Source organism: Rattus norvegicus, chromosome 7 (genome assembly GCF_021556685.1).
Source record: "Rattus norvegicus strain SHRSP/BbbUtx chromosome 7, alternate assembly SHRSP_T2T, whole genome shotgun sequence".
Lineage (NCBI taxonomy): Eukaryota > Metazoa > Chordata > Mammalia > Rodentia > Muridae > Rattus > Rattus norvegicus.
The window spans coordinates 119,727,753-119,746,696 of NC_141540.1; the positions used below are offsets into that span (position 1 = coordinate 119,727,753).

The window sequence follows — 18,944 nt, forward strand, 5'->3', positions numbered from 1 at the left end:
TCTTCTTCCTGAACGAGGCTCTACCTCCTCCTCCCAGCTGCCTGCCACCTAGACACACATACACACTTGATTCCACGGGAAAGCACCCGCTCGGCTAGCATCCTATTGAGCACACACGTGTGTCAGGCTCCGTCTTGGCAGTTTCTACATAGTTCTTCCCTTAGCCTCTTCGCCCCCTCACCATGCACCCATGGTCTCAAAATCCCCAAACCCCAGCTCCATGAAACAGAACCTGGGCCTTGTTCACCCCTGGCTCCTGGTCCTGGCCCCATAGCTATAGCATACAGGTACTCAGTTAATACTAGTGAGGGTGTCCCCATGATGCCTATGGGTGGAAGTTAAGGCAAGGATCTGTCAGCCCTCAGAGCAAGGGGTCCCATGTCAGTTCTGATCCCTAGGAACACCCACGCCTACCTCACTACCCCTCATCTTGTGGGGAGAGGGTGCTAGCCTCGTGGGCAGTTTACCCTGTTCATCTACTACCCGCAGGGTGCTACCAGGAAGGCTACTCCTAGTTGCCTAGTGGTTGGTGGGCAAGCTGGGGTGGGGACCTCCTCTGTACTGGGCAAGCCCTGGAAGCAGGCTGAGGCATGCTGGGATGGAATCGAGAGCAGCACAGGCCTAGAATCTGCGCTGTAGACATGAAAACGCCCCCTTGGCCGTGGCATTTCTGTCCCCTCTGTTCCAATGAACTGCACAGCTACTGAGAGGCCTGTGCTGCCCCGCCCTAGGGCACCCACAGCATATGACAGGCACTTACTGACAAGTGACAAGTGACTGGGAAGATGTGATGCCGGACAAGAGGTAGGGTCCATGTCCTAGTGGCCATGGAGAGCCACAGAGGAATTCTGAACAGGGAAGAGTAGCACCATGCTTCTATGGGGAGCTGCCAGCCAGGTGGAGTGAGGCCTCGTTGGTGGGAACAGAGAGGGGGAGACTTCATGGGAGAGAGAGCAAGCTGAAAATAGGGTCAGGCGTGTGCACAGGGACTCCCACCTCTGAGACAAGGGCTGGTGCAGGCACAAGAGCGCACAGAGGTATTGAGCTCCTGCTTTGAAAGTAAAAAGGCGCAGGACGTGGGGGAGGCTGAGAAGGCTGGGGGAAGAGCCCGAACCATAAGCAGAGAGGGAGCCAAGGGGACATCCTGACCTCCAGGCTGACCCTTTTACGTTCGTCCACAGAAACTGAAGGATGAAATTGCAGACGTGTTTGCCCAAATTGACTGCTTCGAGAGCACAGAGGAGAGGTAAGGGGCCTGGCCCATGGGAAGACAGTTCCTGGGCACACCTCGCTCCCCGTGTGCCAGGGATGGTGGTAGGACCCAAGGAGATGCCCACAGCCCCCCACACACTGTCTGGACCACTCCCCATTATTCTCAAACAGCCCCCATGCTCTCACCTTTCCACCCTACCTCCCCACAGCACTACCTACACATTACTGGTCAGAGGCAGCTGGAACCGGATGAGCTCTGGTATCTGGAAACCTGGAGTAGGCTCTGCTGGCCCACCTCATTCCTCACACAAGAAGGTTCCTGCTGGCTTTTTTCCCTAGGGCTGGGTCTTCTTTCTGGGCCTCAGTTTCCCCCTGTGTATAAGGAGAAGGTTGGGTTCCCACACAATCTTCTAGGCCCCAACATCTTGACATTGTAAAACCACAAGTGACATTTCAGCTACAAATTACAAAAAATAAATCTTTTAACATTTTAAATAAGGTGTGTAATGGTTGGCATTCATCGCTCTCCTGAGCCTGATGCAACCCCTTGTAACCAGCAGGCTGAACATGTCTGCTAGGATTCTAGGGCACTGAACTATTGAACTACACATGGTTTGCCAGGAGCCCACCCAGCCTCTGAAACCCCTGCTTCACCAATGTCTCATGCACATGCACACTCATGTGTACACATGAACACACACACACACATACACACACACGCACACACACACGCACGCACGCACGCATGCATGAGGGCAGCAGGTGGTCCTTGCAGAGAAGGAAACAGATCTGGGGGAGGGAAGAGAAATGAAAGGACTCACTCTAGTGGCTTGGCCCAAGAGTATATACAGCAAGAAGACTTAAGTTCAGGAGCAGCCTCTGGAGCCCATGTTCTCACTGGCCCCATCATGCCCCTGTCTCCTCCCCAGTGAGCTCTGCTGGGCTCCTGAGAGGCCCAGAGTTCAGTGCTCAGCTTACAACCCTACCCCTTCACTGCCTCCCACTCTGTTCTTGCTCTTTCAGGTAGTTCAGACACAGGGGCTGGGGCTATGCATGGAGTTCCAAGGGTATGCTGGCTCTCCTGAGGAAGGTCCCCTCAGGGTTTATGGGGGACAGTGACCTCCAGAGCCACCATGTTGATATGCCTCTGTTCACAGCCGGATGGCGCAGAAAGAGAAGGAGATGTGCATCGGGAGAAAGAAATTCAACATGGACCCTGCTAAGGTACACATCCAGGGGAGAGGACGTGAACCCCACCAAAGTGGGCATCTGGGTGGCCACAGGAGGAAGACATGGGCCTCACCAAGGTACACAGATAAGTTAAGTAAGGGAGGAAGCTGCCTTCTGGGCACCTTTGCAGCTGACCCCACAAACCACCCAACTGGGGAGAGAGCTGAGACCCCTCAGGGACAAGCCTTTGGTGCCTAGCTAGGGCTTACCTCTGTTCATTCCATAACATGGCAGTCCAAAGACAAGAAGGATGTGAAGTCCCCCTACGGACCAATCCCCTTGCTTCCCAGGCTCCATGCCCTACTCTGGAGTGGGCTTAGGGCAGTGAGGCCCTTAGATCTTGAACTCTGTCCCCAGCATGCCTTCCAAACCCAGGCTGCAGAAACTCAGTCTGAATCTTTGTTGCCCATGGCTTCAGAGCCAGCCAGCAGCCTTCACTCTGCCAAGTGGTCATGGGTTCCTCCTGCACCAGGGACAGCCACAGGAGGAAGCCACACACTGCACTAGGGCAAGAGTCCAGGCAGCCACAGGGAAGGCCAAGTTCTGGCTGAGACCGCCTGGGCTGTGTGTTCACCCTTCACAGCCACGGGCCCTGGATCACTGCTCCACCTCTCTGCCCTCTTACAAACATGCACATGTTGCCAGCTCCGCCACAGGAGGCCCAGCAAAGCTGGCTTCAAAGTGCCAGGAGGTGGGGTATGCCCTCCCAGCCACTAGAGAAGAGCAGTGAAGGTCATTGCCGTGGAGGCTGGCTACCTCCCAGGTGGGGTTCCTACAGTCACCTCCCCTTTTGGGTTCAGCTGGTTTGTGTGACTTTTACACAATGAGCGTAGATTGCTACTGTGATCAAAATGAAACTATTTGGAATAATAAGAGTGGGGAGGTAAGAAAACGAGAGGCTGACTCATCGAGTCTTAGAACTGTGACTTCCAGCAACCATGGGAGGGTGTAGTCTAAGAGTGCCAGGCTGGAGGGACCCCAGGAAGCACTGCTTCACTTAGCTCCCTGAGCACACCTCCAGAGACGGGGAGCTCACCACCTTCCAAGGGCAGCTTGAGAACACCATCCCGGAACAAGCTGTTGGAGAGTCCAACACCAGGTCCCCCTCCTCCACCAGGGCCCATGCTGTGAGGGCTACTTGTGAGCTCTGTGTTATCTCCAGGGCATCCAGTATCTCACTGAGCACAAGCTGCTGACCTCTGATGTTCAGGACATCGCCCAATTCCTGTACAAGGGTGAAGGTCTCAACAAGACAGCCATTGGCACCTACTTGGGGGAAAAGTAAGAGGGTCCCCAGACGGGGAGCGGGGAAGTGAGGGTGTGGGGTAGACATACTGCTCAGGGTGGGCAGGGCTTGGAAGCCATCATGCTTAGGACTTGGGGTAAGCACTGACTCCCAGGCTCTGGCATATTTATTTATTCATTCATTCATGCATGCATGCATGCATGCATATTGTTTCTGCCTACTGGGCTCTGAGCTCTCTTCCAAATGCTGGCTGTATAAGACAAGATGGTCAAACTCCTGTCTTTGGGGACAGGTGCATGGGAGAGAGAGGGGGATGAGCTCTGTCCGTACACAGAAGGCAAGCATGAGGGCTCTGAGCTAGGGCTCTGATTTCAGTTGGCTAGGAAGTGAAGGCTGTGCACACAGGAGGATTCCAGGCTGTAAGAACAGTCACACGCAAAGGCCCTCAGGCAGAGACAGCTCAACTCAGCGGCAGGTTGAAGAGAGTGAAGAATTGGGAAGGAGGGAGGAAGGGTGTGAGGCAGGGGGATCCGTGGAGGCTCTAGACAGGAGTGTCTGGGACCACCTTCTAGCTGGTAGGGGGATGGACCACCGTGTAGGAGGCTGTGAGTCACCAGCCCTTCTCAAACACTGCTGAGTGAGGCAGCTCACAGGCTCCTGACCTGAGAGCTGGGGAGAGGAAGTAGAAAGGCCTACATCTCCTGCTGCTAATGAGCAGGCAAGGGGGGAGGGGCATGCGTGTGTGCAGAGGCTGGAGTAGGGTCACCAAGCAGGAAATGACCAAGAAGAACTTGATGCAGTAGCCCAGAGTTCACTGCGTGTGTGTGTGTGTGTGTGTGTGTGTGTGTGTGTGTGTGTGTGTGTGTGTGTGTGTGTTTAAGAGAGTGAGACAGAGGTGTGCCCCCACTGTATAACTGGGCTGGGAGGATGTGATCTCTCCTTCCCTCTAGAAGGCAGACATAGCAAGTTGCCAAGTGTACCCTCTTGTCCTGTCCCTCTCCAGGGACCCCATCAACTTGCAGGTCCTGCAGGCCTTCGTGGATTGCCACGAGTTTGCCAACCTCAACCTCGTTCAGGCCCTCAGGTGAGTGGAGCAGGGAGGGGACGACGTGGTTGGGGGTGAGGATGGGAGATGGGGATGAGGGTAGGGGTGGGGGTCCAACCCAGAGCTGCATGCAGAGGAGGAAGTTTGAGAGGTCCACGGCCCTGTAGAGCTGAAGCAGGAGAATCCCAGGTATAGAAGCCTGCAGCTGCCTCTCATTGCTCCACCACTGAGATATCTGCAACTGCCATTCCTCATGGACATCTGAGGGTCGAGCACAATGTTCTAGCGCTTTCTAGGCTAGCACACGTTTACTTTTTTCCTGTGTCCAGCTCCGTGTAGAACACAGCTGCTATGGCTCGTGACCCCCAGATTCTAATACACTGACCTCCACTTGTGTTTTTCCACCCGTGGGCACGGCAGGGTGCCCACGTGAGCAGCGCTTGCCCCATAACGTCCTCTCCAAACCCCAGCCTTGCCCCTCGTTCCCCACGTGACCCAGAGCAAGGCACAAAGAAGAAACCTCAAAGCTGGGCGTGGAGCTTCACGCTTGTAATCATAGCAATTAGAAGTCTGAGGCAGGGGCATTGCTGTGAGCTCCAGGCTAGCTTGGGCTACATAGCAGGTTCCAGGCTAGTGTGGACCACCCTGTCTTAAGAACAAGTAAACAAAACAAAATGAAACAAAAACCAGAAGAGGAAGGAAGGTTCCCTGGGCCTCTATTTTCTCATCTATAACAGAAATCAGGACCAAGTCGGGAGGGCAGGAGAGCTAAATGAGGAAGGACTTGTAATCTGCCACAGCCGGTTTCACATGTGTCAGCTTTAAGTCTTAGTGAGACTTTGTGTCAACTTAGGAAGTCTTAAAGCTGCTGTTGGGAGGGCCTGGAAGTCAGCTCCCAAGAGGGGGATTTGACCTGGGCTTTGAAGGATGAGTAGGAGTTTGCAAGGCTAAGAAAGAAGAGGCTACTATTATCCAAGCCATATGGGCTTCCGGGAGGAAGGGCTTAGGGATCACTCATCTGTCTGTCTCTCTGTCTATCATCTTTCTATCATCTATCATCTATTTATCCATCATCTGTCTATCATCTGTCCATCATCTATCTATCACTATCAATCTTTTTTCCTTTCTTTCTTTCCTCCTTCTTTCTTGCTTTCTCTCTTTCTTACTCTTTCTCTCATTCAATAAGCTTTTTGCTGAGCGGGTTTTAAGTGACCTGAGGAGATAACAGAACTTTGCTGACACTAAGTTACAAGTTTCTAGAACACAGGGGAAGCTTTGGTCCTAGGGAGAGGGAGGTCCATGGAGGAGAGGTGACATTCAGGGCCCCACAGCCAGTATTCTGTAAGACTCCACATCCTTCCATGCTCTTGGCACCTTCACACCTGAACTCACCCACGTCATGTTTGGGCCCAGTGGTTGCCAGTTCCCATTCACGGTCTGGTTCCCACCCCCCCCTCCAAGAGCTCCACCTGCCTCACTGACCATGGTCCTGTCCCCCTAGGCAGTTCCTGTGGAGCTTCAGGCTGCCAGGTGAGGCCCAGAAGATTGACCGCATGATGGAGGCCTTTGCTGCTCGCTACTGCCTCTGTAACCCTGGAGTCTTCCGGTCCACAGGTGACAAGCTCCTCATGTCCCCCAGGCCCTTCACCCATTCAAGCCTTCACTGAACCCTCACTGAGCATCAACTCCATGTCTGTCTGAAGCACGGTCCTCGAGAGAGAGAGCAGGGAAAGAGAGCAGCGTTGGGGTGTGGAGTATAGGTTGGCTTCTCAGAGGAAGCAAAGTCTGAGTGAGGTTTTGAAGGATGACTAGGAGTTCTCTAAGAAGTTAGAATGGGAAAATGCTTTACTGTCTCTACTTAAACAAAGGCTCTAGTACATGTAACATCCTGGGAAGGGCAGGCAAGGGGCAAAGGACAGAGCAGGTGACCAACAGGCTCTGTCACACATACCTCGGTCTCCAAGGGCAACCAAATATTGAGATAGGGACAGGATGAGGGAGGAGCCCACACACCACAAGCCAAGTTTCAGAGGGGGTCCCTGTGTTCCTGGTACTTTATATGCATAAGGCCTTTGGAGCCTCTTGTCAGCGTCCTTAAATCCCCCATGAGAGTCTCTAGGCACAGCAACAGATTGTCCCTGGTGAAGCACAGAGCCAGAGTCAGACGGGAAGCAACTTTGTTCTAAGTCGAACTGTTCCTCCTCTGCTGTGCTCAGGACAAAAGTCCCCTGGAGCCTTTGCTGTACTTGGCCATGCCCCGTGAGCTGGCATTTGTTTGCCTGATGGTTCCTACACACTTAAACACCCAGCCAGGGCAGGGAGCTCATCAACCCCATGTTCACCTGTGACTCCCAGAGCCCAGAATAGTGCAATGCTCAATTAACACTGGTGGGAGGCCAGGGGTGGTGCCATGCATTTATAATATCAACATTAGGGAGGGTGAGGCAGGAGGATTGCTGCCAGTTCAAGGCCAGCCAGGGTTTCATGTAAGACCCTGTCTCAATCAATCTAAGTCATTCAGGCTACATAGAAATGGAAGGTATTTTAATCATCTGATCAGTTTGTCACTGTGTCACCTGGAGTCACCGTGTGACCCAACTTCCTGTGCCTCAGTGTCTGGTCTTTAAGATAGAGGTGCAGCTGTACCTCTCTCTCCTGGGACAGGCCGGGGGTGCAGAGAACTGAGCACAGGTCAAGGGGTTGGAACTGGCCCCCTCAGGTTCCAGATTCTCAGGAGACCCAGAACAGTAGTCACCCCCGGAAGCCTGCACACAAATTCCTACATTACAGCAGGCCGCTGGCAGCTTGGCCTGCAGAGGCCTCCAGGTTACCAAGCAGCTTAGAACAAGCTACTAACTAAAGGGGCGGCTAACAAAGAGTTCCAGCTCCCAGGAGGCAGAGAACAGAGTGGGCGGGCCTGGAAGGGCTGCGGCTGATGGCAAGCTGGATCTGAAAGGGAGGGAGGGAGGGCACAGCCGCAGGGGGCAGAACAGCAGCTGAGGTTCGCAAGAGTGGGAGGGGAGGCTGGGCCTTGAATGTCTGCCAAGCTCAGGCAGCACTGGGACAGAGGACGGGACAATAACCTGGGCCAGAACTGTGACCAATACCAGGTTCCACAGACACCTGCTACGTGCTGTCCTTCTCTGTCATCATGCTCAACACCGGCCTCCACAACCCCAATGTGCGGGACAGACCCCACTTCGAGCACTTTGTGTCCATGAATCGCGGCATCAACAGTGGCAGTGACCTGCCTGAGGAGCAGCTGCGGGTGAGCTCACCACTCCCTTACCGATCCCCTCTGAGATACAGTGAAGGCAGAGGGTGCGGAGGTCTACCACACCAGTCATTATTGTGAGGTGCGCCATCATGTGTGGGCATCATCAGCCCGGCCTCAGCTCAACAAGGATGTCGGCAGGTGGACCATGGGAAGTCCATCAGATTTAGATTTAGGGGAACCCTGGTCAGCCATTGTTCACACTTACCCCCAAATGGTACTTTAGTGTGTGGCTCAAGGGCAAGCACAGACTGTAAGGGATCCAATCTGAGCACCCCAGTAAAAGGGGCCAGTACCTCCTAAGCGCAGAATCCCAGCTTCTCTGCAAGTCATGGGGAGAAAATGCTTGGCTGGGTGCTCAAAGGGGGAAAGCCAGTCTCCCACAAATCCTCACTAGCTCTACAGCAAGCTTAGTCCCAAGTCTCTTATCCCTTAATCCCAACACAGCATCCTCGCCACACTGCACCAAAACCTGTTCTTGGCATAGGGACCTAGGGTTAACTCCACACAGGTCCTGCCTAGACCAAGTCCAAAGTCCAAGGTCTGGTGGGAAGGGACCACACATGAATCACATCCACACTCAACCCCACAGCTGACATCAACTGTGATGACCACGAGAGCTTCGCTACAGAGAGACATGCTGCTGCCATCTTGGGTGCCCGGGTGGGAGAGGCAAAGGTGTTACCCCAGAACCCTAACCAAGCATGCGCAAGGCTCTGGGTCCAGTCCCTAGCGCTCACTTTACAATCCCGCACCAGGGAGGTGGAGGCAGGAGGATGAGGAATTCAAAAGCATTCTTGGCTACATAGCAAGTTTGAGGCTAGCCTGGGTTAGAGAAGATGCTGTTTCAAAACAAACAAGCAAAAGGAGCAACAAAGCAAAACAAAACCAACCCAGCCCTCAGTGCAGACTAGAACACACACAGACATTAGAGGCATCATACCTGGGAGCAGAACCAGCATGCCTCCTACAGGGGCCCTGAATGTGCGTGGTCTCCCCAACTGACCCCTGTTGCCTTCTGTCCAGACAGCCTCTAGAGCATCATCCCCTCCTCATGGCCCCAGGCTAGAACTTTCTTGGAAGTAATAGCTAGGCACCTCAGATTGGTAGCCTCCAATCTGTCTAGGAGGCTGGGAGAGGTCAGGTGCCCTGGTCAGCAGCACAGAGGCAGGCAAAGAGCAGGGCCAACGGGAGCCTCCGCCCCATGACTGCCCGTCTTTCAGCCGCAGCTGAGTCCTGGAGTCCCTCCAGCAGGAGTGAGCAGAGCTCATAGCGAATGGGTAGCGAGTTCGAATCTTCCCAGCTGTGTCCTAGGGTGCCCAGGCCCACTCTGAGAGCCATCCCAGGTTTTCACCGGCAGCCACATGAACCTAGGTTCCCCTCACCTGCCCCTGGGCCTTGTTTTAATATTTTTTTAAAAGCAAGAGCCCAGTGCCACACTGTCTCTTTGCAGAAGTGAATTCTCCATGGACCCTTGTTGCTCAACTTCCAAAGAAGCCACAAAATGCATTTAAGTACACCAAGAGACAGAAGTGAATTTACACAGAGGCATGCCCCAAGAGAGGTCACCCCAAGGTCACACAGCCCTGGAGGGTATGCTTGTAGGAAAGACTATGAGAGATGTGTTGTAGCTGTAGGGGACAGGCAACCGGGACAGAGTACTTACAAGGTTTTAGGTGCAGAAGTAGGGGCTGGACACAGGGGCAGGAGATGAATACAGCTCTTCCCTAGGCCACTCTTTAGGCTCTCTGTCACAGCAGACAATGTCCTAGGTATGCTGTCACTGTGGTCCCCCCCACACCCCCATATCCCCACACCCCCATACCCCCACACCACCACCCCCATTACCAGGGTCAAGCTACGGTGGGTCACAGGGTGCCACTGGAGTTAGCTGACCTGAGGCTTCATGTTTATGACAGGAGAGTCCTAGCTTAAGCAGTGTCGCCTCCTGTAAGAGCTAGAAGGTTTGGGGGAGCGGACTTGAGCATACTACCTCCAGCTGTCACAGAGGAGGAGGTCTAAGGGATACCCGCTGAGGTTCCCAGACTCGTGTGTCCTAAAACAAAGAACGGAACCAGGGACATATGGATAGTGATAGGAGTTTACTAAGGAAGAAAAAGGCATTTCTGAGAAGGGAGATAGGCTTTCTGGGACAGGACCGAGAGTCGAAAGCTGCAGGTCCCCAGTCCTCACCCTTCCGGCTCCTTCACATTGCAGTGTTCTCTTCAGCATTTGAAAATGGAGGCTCATCTTCTGTGGGTTCTGTCCCTTACATGGGGCCACAGTACACCTGTGAAGGTCAGAGGTCAACTCAGGAGTTGGTTCTCTCCTTCCAAAGAATCCAGCTCAGGTTATTAGGTTTGGCAGCAAGCGCCTTTACCCACTGAGCCCTTCAGCCAGCCCATCATATGTACATCGTAATACCTCTTCCTTCATGCCTTCCTGTCCTGTCACACTGACTGGGAGAATCACAACTAATATCACTGGAAAGAACAGGGATGGGGCCGGAGAGATGGCTCAGCGGTTAAGAGCATTGACTGCTCTTCCAAAGGACTGGGGTTCAATTCCTAGCACCCACATGACAACTCATAACTGTCTGTAATTCCAGTTCCGAGGAATCCAACACCCTCACACGAACGTGCATATACAATTGATTGATTGATTGATTGATTGATTGATTGATTTTAGAAAGAAAGAACAGGAATTCCCTTTTTCTCAGACTGTTGGCTTCAGGTGTGGCTAGATCCAGGGGCTTGATGGTTCAAAGGAGCTACATGTCACATCAAGGCTACCCTGAACCCTGGCTCTCTTCTAGACCCTGGCTACATCAGCGATACCCAAGTGGGTCCAGGCTGCCAGCTTCGCCCAGAAAACTAAACTCCTGGAATGAATTCCTATTGACTGGCTGGGGTCACGTATCTCTGCTTAAACTAGTCATCATAGCACATAGGATACAAGGCTGTACACAGCCAAATGGAGGTCACTGTCCCTCCCTGGAATCTGGAGATGGAGTGGGATACCCAACTCACTGTAAACCTAGACAAAAGGAGAGGAGAGGGAATCCTAGGAACAGGGCCACAGGGTCACCCAGGGCCCTGACGTTTTCTATGCAGTGGTTTGTTCAGTGACAGGGGCCTCGGGTGTCTTCAAAACACAGGAAGTGTGGGTGTGCTGCACCGTCTTTGCGAGGCAGAATACAAACTTTGCTACTGTGACCGCAGAAACTTTCAGGTACCCTTGTGGGTTTAGCAGAGGCTGAAAACCTGTCTGTGGCCCTGCAGCCTCCTCAGGCTCCCTAATAGTTGTCTGAGCTAACAGCTCAGCTACTGCAATGGTTTTCCTGCCCCAGACACTCATTCCACCTGCCAGGCCACTTGGGGATTCCCAAGGTAAAGCCTGCCGCCCCACCCCCACGAACCGCTCCCCCTACTCCAGCCAAAAAAGTGGGTCCTCACTTTCCTGTCATTCCCACACCACAGTAAGATTGGAAGGGGACATAAAGGCTGAGCCAGAGGATGGCCCAGGCCCACCCCCATAGATTCAATCACACAGCTGGGCGAGCCCAGTGCCCACTAGAGATTCAAATCACTCTGGTGGGTCTGCACCCATGCCCTGCCCTAGGGTAGAAGCCATCTCAGCCCTGGCTCACATACCTCTGGGGTCACTCTTTGCACATTTAAACAGCTAAGTCATCTAGGGAGGGCTAAAGGGGGACCCTCTAAATCCCAATCCCTACAATGAGAACCCATTCTAGATAGACACCGTGGCCAGCACCCCACACTGGGTACTTCTCCTGCCTGCCACTGGGCCTCTGAGCCTGGAGCAGTCAATCCCTTCCTCCCTAAGGCCTCCTCTAGCCTCACCCCAGCATGTGTTATCTAGAAGGTTCTACTGTCTATCTAAATAGAAGAGAGGCATCTCCCACCATGAGCCCTGCCCAAAGCAGTTCCTACTTCAGCTGCTGTCCCCAGGGAGGGTAGGAATGAGCGTCAGTGTCCTTATGTGTGAACCCAAGGCACCCACCCTGCTGACTCTGCCTGTGGGTAACACAGGGGAAGGCATACAAGGCTCTGGGTGTGGCCAGTGCAAAAGGTGAGTGCCAGTCACCTGAGGGGACAGGGACTTGGCAGGATAGGTCACAAGAATGGCTCAGGAATGGGTTTACCAGGAGAGGGCTGACTTGTTCAGGGCCCATATCAGTGAACTGAAGCCACCCTTTTCCTCCTCTCGGGCAGAACCTGTTTGACAGCATCAAGAGTGAGCCCTTCTCCATCCCCGAGGATGATGGTAGTGACCTTACTCACACCTTCTTCAATCCTGACCGTGAAGGATGGCTACTCAAGCTGGGTGAGACCTCTATGTACATTCTCAAATGTGCTTACCTGTACACGTTTCACACACACACACACACACACACACACACACACACACACACACACACACACACACACATACCCCTCAGGAGTGGACCTGCACAGCTCTGGGTCTCTTAACCCACAGCCTAGCAGTCTGCTTACACTTTCTATCCTTCCTCTCAACCACCCATGCACTCATCCATCCATCCACCCATCCATCCATCTACCCATCTACCCACCCACCCATCTACCCACCCACCCATCTACCTACCCACCAATTGTCTTATCCAACTGTCCCATTCACCTCTCCACCTAGCCTGTTTATCTATCCATCTGTTACAGTCATCTATCAATCTATCCACCCCTACCCACCATTGTTCTATCTATCCTCTCATCTATCTACCCACCCATTCCTCTACTCATTCATCCATCCACTCATTCTTCCATCCATCTACCCACCTATCTATCCACATTCCTTTATCCATCCTCCTGCTCATCATCCATTCATCCATCTACCTATCCTCTTATCCATATATTCACTCATGCACATATCCACTCGTGCACATATATATAAAAACACCTCCCCTTCTACCCATCCATCTGTCTTAGGGGTACAGGGGTACAGGGGTGACTGCTAGAGGACAGTGGGAGACAGAGGCTCCATGGATGTTTCTCTCCCAGAGGGTTGGAGAGAAGAGTCTAGCAGAGTAGCTCTGCTCAGGACTACTGACTGTAAGGTGCTGGTCCTTGAACAGCCGAACATTTGGGTGATCATTCTCCAGAAGCCAAGAGTCAGCAAGGTTAAAGGAACTTCTCAAGAGCACACAGACAGCAAGCATCCTACCTAGGGCAGCAGAGAGCTGGATGTCCCTGAAGCAGGAGGACAGAGAGAGGGGAGGGGGGAAGGGTGTAACTAAGACAGAGCCATGGTGAATGCAGCAATGGGTGCTCCAATGGTTGATAGAAACAACCAACCCTGCCTCCACAAACACCCTCAGGAGCCAACCCAGCATGGCCAGCCAGGCAAGGACTGGGGTCTTCCAAGGCAGATGAAGAAAAATGGCTCATCTTGGAGGAATGCCTGGGCTGGGCAGTCTCCATCACTTACTGTGTACCTAGATCATGACAGACTTACCCATATCCCAGATGCCCACCAAGCCTTCTGTCTGTCACCCCAGCCTCTCTTCCCACAGTCCTCTGGGCCTCCTCTGCTGCCCGGCACTGGCTTCCAGCCTCCAGGTCACAAAGCCAGACAGCAGAGGGGGCGTCAGAACTCACTGCCCCCTCTTCAGCATCCCTTTCTGTAGTTGGACTGTGGAGGCAGTGACCCAAGAGAATGCTGGCCACATAGCAACATGGCTGAGAGCTTGGGCTCCAGGACAAGGACACTGGAGTTGAAAAGCACAGGGACTTGAATACATAGTCTAGTTTTTCCCAGCCTTGGTTTCCTCATCTATAAAATGGGATTGCCAGTGGCCATCCAGGGGTGTGGTGGGAATGGCCACAGGGATTCACATCTTCATCATCAAAGGCCTGATACATCAAAGGTAGAGTGCTGTGTTAGCTACTGGTCTCAGAGCTGCAACAAAAGCAACTGAGGAGGAAGAGCCCCTCCTGCAACAAGCTTGGGGAGGCAGGTCACCGTCAGGAAGCAGAGAGCAACGAAGGCTCAGTCTCTCCTTTTTCAGTCCCGGAGTCCAGCCCCTGCTTACTACCCTCAGCAAACTCAGTCAGGAAACCCTCTCGTGAATGGACCTGTCCAGAGGCTTGTCCTGATGACTTTAGATCATACAGTCCACACTAAGCATTGCAAGCACGTAAAGCAAGCATGGGTCTGGGTGGGGGGTCAAGTAAAGGTCAGGTAACATTAGCTGGGAGAGCAGGGAACAGTGCCACTGTCCCTCTACCTAATTTCTGGGAACCCAAATCCAAGGAAACGGGGTGATGGGAGTTGCTGGGAGCTGCTAACACTTGAGATATAGAAAGAATGGATCTGGAGGCTTGGAGAGCAATGCTCACAAGGCTCTGTGGCTGTCCTCTGGGGGGACTTGGTGACCCAGGAGGAGGAAGGCTGACCCTCCTCCCCTCTGCCTGTCTCGTGCAGGGGGCCGTGTGAAGACATGGAAGCGACGCTGGTTCATTCTCACGGACAACTGCCTCTACTACTTTGAGTTCACCACTGTGAGTGAGTGTGTGGGGAGGTGGGAATAGGACACAACCAGACATAACCAGACCCTGTCCGCAAGAGAGCCAGTGTCACTGCTGTAGAGTGTTAGGCCCTTTTAGAGGGTTCAGTGCCCCTATGTCCCATTCCACAGACGTAGAGAACTAAGAGGAGAAGGGGCTGGGCAGGGGAGAGGCCTGGCTTAAAGTTGGGTTTCCCAGGCTAGGGCTGTAGATCAGTGTTAAAGCGTGAGCCTAATTTGTGTGAGGCCCTGGCCAATTCCCAGCACCGAAAACAAACAAACAAACAAACAAATTGTTCAAGGCAAATGGAGTTGCTAAAGGCCAGGCATGGGAGCTCCTAACATGGTCAAGGCCAACCTGGGCTACAGAACAAGATCCTTCTTTCAAAAAAACATTGTAAAAGAGGTAGGGGGCTAGAGAGATGACTCAGCAGTTAACACTGGCTGCTCTTCCAGGGGATCTGGGTTCAATTCCCAGCACCCACATGGTGGCTCACAGCTGTCTGTAACTCCTTCCAGTCCTGAAGTGAAATCGGACACCGTCTTCTGGCCTTTGTGAGCACTACCAACCCAACGTGTGGCCCACTTACATGCATTCAGGCAAAACACCCATACACATAGAATAAAAAATGAAAAAGACATTTTTAATTGGGTCTTCCAGATCCCAACCAAGGCGCTAGTGTTGAACGCTCTCTGGCTAGGCAGTATGCAAAGATGGCCTGAGGAGGTCCCAAGATTATTTCCTGCCCCTTACTTTGCTTCCGTAGGACAAAGAGCCTCGGGGGATCATCCCCCTGGAGAACCTCTCTGTGCAGAAGGTGGATGACCCCAAGAAGCCGGTAAGGGTTCAGTTGGGGGTTCCCTGCATGGCTGAGGGAAGGGGCCTTCGTGGGACCCTCCATGAGGCCCAACCACTCCTCCTGTAGGGTCTCCTGAAGCTTTGGACAGTGTCATTGAAAGAACAAGCCTCAGTTGTCTTGTGGAGCTTGACTCTGGCACTAACTAGGGAACTTCTAAATCCCAGCTATTTTCTGAGCCAGGATACAGACGCACTCATGCACCCACACACGCACACACTCATGCATGCACGCATGCCCCAGATCTGTTACATGGCATTTAGGAAACCTGGTACATAGTAGGTGCTCAGTTTCCTCTCCCCGAGGGCTGTTTGGGAAGGGCATTCTGTGGGAATGCTGCTCTTCCCTCCTCCTTGACCCCCCCCAAGACTGTCCTAGCCTGTCCCCTGAATTTCACCCTAAATGGCACCTCACATAGTTCTGCCTGGAGCTGTACAACCCCAGCTGCCGGGGCCAGAAGATAAAGGCATGCAAGACGGACGGGGATGGCAAGGTGGTGGAAGGCAAACACGAATCCTACCGCATCTCAGCTGCCAATGCCGAGGAGCGCGACCAGTGGATCGAGGCCATCAGGTGAGGGGCAGCAGGGACAGTGGACATCTGTCCCCTTCTGACTTCTTTGGGCTCTTCTTTCCTTGTCTATAAGGAAACAAACTCCAGATCTCTCTCCTATTGGGTGGCCATCGGTGGGCATGTTCTTGAGTCAGGCGCCATGCCAAATCCAGGGAACTCAGAAGGGAGGTCCCAGGCACTTGGTGCTTCCAAGGAGCTCAGCCTGGAAGGGGTTGGGACAGGGAAGGGAAGAGGTGAAGGACTCTGTATGTAGATAACAGGGCAGACATGGGTGAATGGGAGACCTGTCAGCTAGAAGGCAGCAGTGGCCACTGGGCAAGGCATTTGAAGGATCAGAGAGACTCAGAGATGGCAGACCCTTGCTCAGAGCTGCACAGCAGTGAGGGACCCAGTTGGCTCCACCACCAGCTCTCTTGCTTCTCCAGAAAGGAGTCTGGTGGTATCTGGTGGTCTCATGCTTGCTGGGCCTGCCCCTGAGACAAAACTAGCAAGGATGATCATTACTATATCTATCCCTGGCCTTTCTTATGCAACAGGGTGAGCCCATGTCCCAAATCATAAGCCTGGAAGTCCTAAACTCTAGCAAGCCCTGAAGTCTCATTTCCTCCCTACCCTTAGGGCCAGCATCACCCGAGTTCCCTTCTATGATCTATTGTCTGCTCGGAAAAAGAAGATAGTGGGCAAGCAGTGAACTTCTGGGAGGCAGTGCTGGCAACCCCGTGGGAACCATGGTACCAGGAGACACAGACCCACTGTGCCTGCTCCTGCTCACAAACCTGCCCCTCCACATCATTGGAACTGGCTGTTTGGGGCTGTGGATCCTCAGAAAGCACAGAGTTCACAGGGAGCTTGACAGGAAGAACTTATGAAGCTCTATCTGGGACCACTGTGTGTGTGGATGGCCAGCCTAGAGCCCTTCTGTGTATCTCACCCTTTCCCTCCCATCAGGAGGACTATGGATTCCCTGGAGGCTTCCACCTCAGAAGTTCTCCTTCCCTCAGCTTGAGCCAGGCTGTCTCTGCCATGGACAAGTATCAGCGTTCATCTAACTTGGAGCTCGGAAGCTTCAGACAAACCCCTCCACTGCACACAGCCCTCCTCTGGGTCTTTCGAATCATAGAGTTTGAATAGGAAACATCTTGGTCCAGTAACTTTATGGTCAGCTTGGTTTCCAGAGGGAGCTGGGATACCAGGTGACTGAATGGGACAGACTGAGCTGGAAGATTCTGAGGACACTGCCAGCATTATTCCCAAGGGTGCTGACCTGAGACGAGCAGAGGAGACAGACCCTGGAGGCTCTGGCAGTCTCTATGGCTTGCCAGTCTGGCGTACAACCAAGGAAAATGGGAGAAGAGAATGCTTCAGGTTGTGCCCACCAGGACAGCTGCTTGGAGGCCACAGCCAGCCTGTGGTAACACAGGACTCAGGCTTGGACAGACTCTCAGTCATGGTGCCATTGCTGGCGACCTGGCCAGCAGAGCTGAGGTAGTCAGGGGCTGCAGGATGGGCCCCTGTTCCTGCCTCCTGACAGAGCAAGGCCAGCTTTGCATACAGGCTGCTCTGTCCCCAGGGAGGTCCCTCTTGGGGGGATATTTCTTCCCCAGAGCGTTTGTACCTCCTCCTGACTGAAGAGACCGAAGGAGGGAAAGTTCCTCAGCAAGGGAGCAAGAAATGGGGCTCCCTGTGCCCTGGGCCAGCCTGGGCTCTGGGAAGGAGCAGCAGGTGGCTAGGCTACCCTTGTCCTCTGCAGGAGCACACATGGGTGCACTGTCTACAGGGTAGGAAGAGAAGTGCTGTGGGGTGGGGTGGGGTGGGGTGGGGTGGGGTAAGACGCCTGTCTCAGGAGGAACACTCGGCTGAGAGCTGGGGCATCGGCAATGGAGCCCTTGCTGGACTATTGAAGACTTTCTGGTGAGCTGAGTCCACACCAGCTGCTCCCATTTGTGGGTTAAGGGACCCGAAAGTCTTCCTCTGCCTCTGGCATGTGTGTGTGTACAGAGGCTGTCAGACTCTTATCCCTTCCCCTCTTTGGTCCTCAGCTCCTTCCCCAGCTCCAAGGTGGGGGAGCATCTTTTTCTTTCCTGTTGTAACACTTAGAAGCAAGAATAAAAGCTCATGACTCAACTCGTGGCAGAAAGCTATCCTTCTGTGATTACATCACCACCCTTGACTCCTCCCTGGTCCTCCCCCATCATCCTTTTCCCAGACCAGGAAGAAGAAGCACTCAGTGAGCCTTGGGACTCTGTGTGGGGTGGGTGTTACCATGCTGGACAGAAGTTCCCCAGCAGCCAAGCTTCTCCGTGGGCTCACATGGGGCAGAAGGTGGGGCTATGCTGGGTTGGTTCTGCTATGCCCAGGGAAAGACAGAATTTTCCAGAAGGCAGCCCAATCTACAGATAGAACAAGTGATATGGAAAATAGGTAGTGATCCCACCACCGCTGGAGGGATGCAAGCACAGACTGGCTCAGGGACCAGTGTGGGGCAGGATGGTGTAAGCTTTGCTGACTGTCTTCACACAGATGTTTGTGAAGCATCCCAGCTGTGCCAGGCTCTGTCCCAGGCACTGGCAGGCCAAGGCAGAATCCCTGCCACCTAAGCTCATGATCCAGTGCTCTCTGGTCCTTCGCTCAGGCTCTGACCTAAAACCCCACTATCAGGACCCTCCTCAGAGATCCCTGGCTGAACTAGTCCAGCTTGTTCATGGCTCTCTTCTGTTGTCCATGTATTGAGTGTTTATGGTGTACCCAGATCTCTGCAACAGAGCCGGGGATCCAAAGACACCTGCGACCACAGTGGCATCCAAGGCTGGAGGCTAGAGAGATGGCTCAACAGTTATGCACACTTGCTGCTCTTCCAAGGGGACTCAGGTTTGGTTTCCAGCCCCACACAGCTCATACCGCCTGTAACTCAAGAGATCCAAGCTCATCTTGAGACCCCCACAGGCACATAGTAAACACACACATCC

At 53.4% G+C, this 18,944-nt stretch overlaps 1 protein-coding gene across 16 annotated transcripts in view; it reads left to right on the plus strand.

The window, feature by feature from the left end:
• Positions 1-18,102, plus strand: part of Cyth4 (cytohesin 4) — a 24,400-nt gene extending 6,298 nt beyond the window's left edge. For 3 of the 16 annotated variants that reach the window (XM_087558747.1, XM_087558746.1, XM_087558748.1), the window contains 11 exons: positions 1,182-1,246; positions 2,370-2,436; positions 3,560-3,723; positions 4,692-4,772; positions 6,235-6,347; positions 7,853-8,001; positions 12,243-12,354; positions 14,467-14,543; positions 15,316-15,387; positions 15,824-15,978; positions 16,597-18,102. In XM_087558747.1, coding sequence (XP_087414873.1) covers positions 6,287-6,347; positions 7,853-8,001; positions 12,243-12,354; positions 14,467-14,543; positions 15,316-15,387; positions 15,824-15,978; positions 16,597-16,669 — 699 coding nt within the window. In that variant the 5' untranslated portion in view covers positions 1,182-1,246; positions 2,370-2,436; positions 3,560-3,723; positions 4,692-4,772; positions 6,235-6,286 and the 3' untranslated portion in view covers positions 16,670-18,102. 16 annotated transcript variants of the gene reach the window in all.
• The last annotated feature ends 842 nt before the right edge of the window (positions 18,103-18,944 follow it).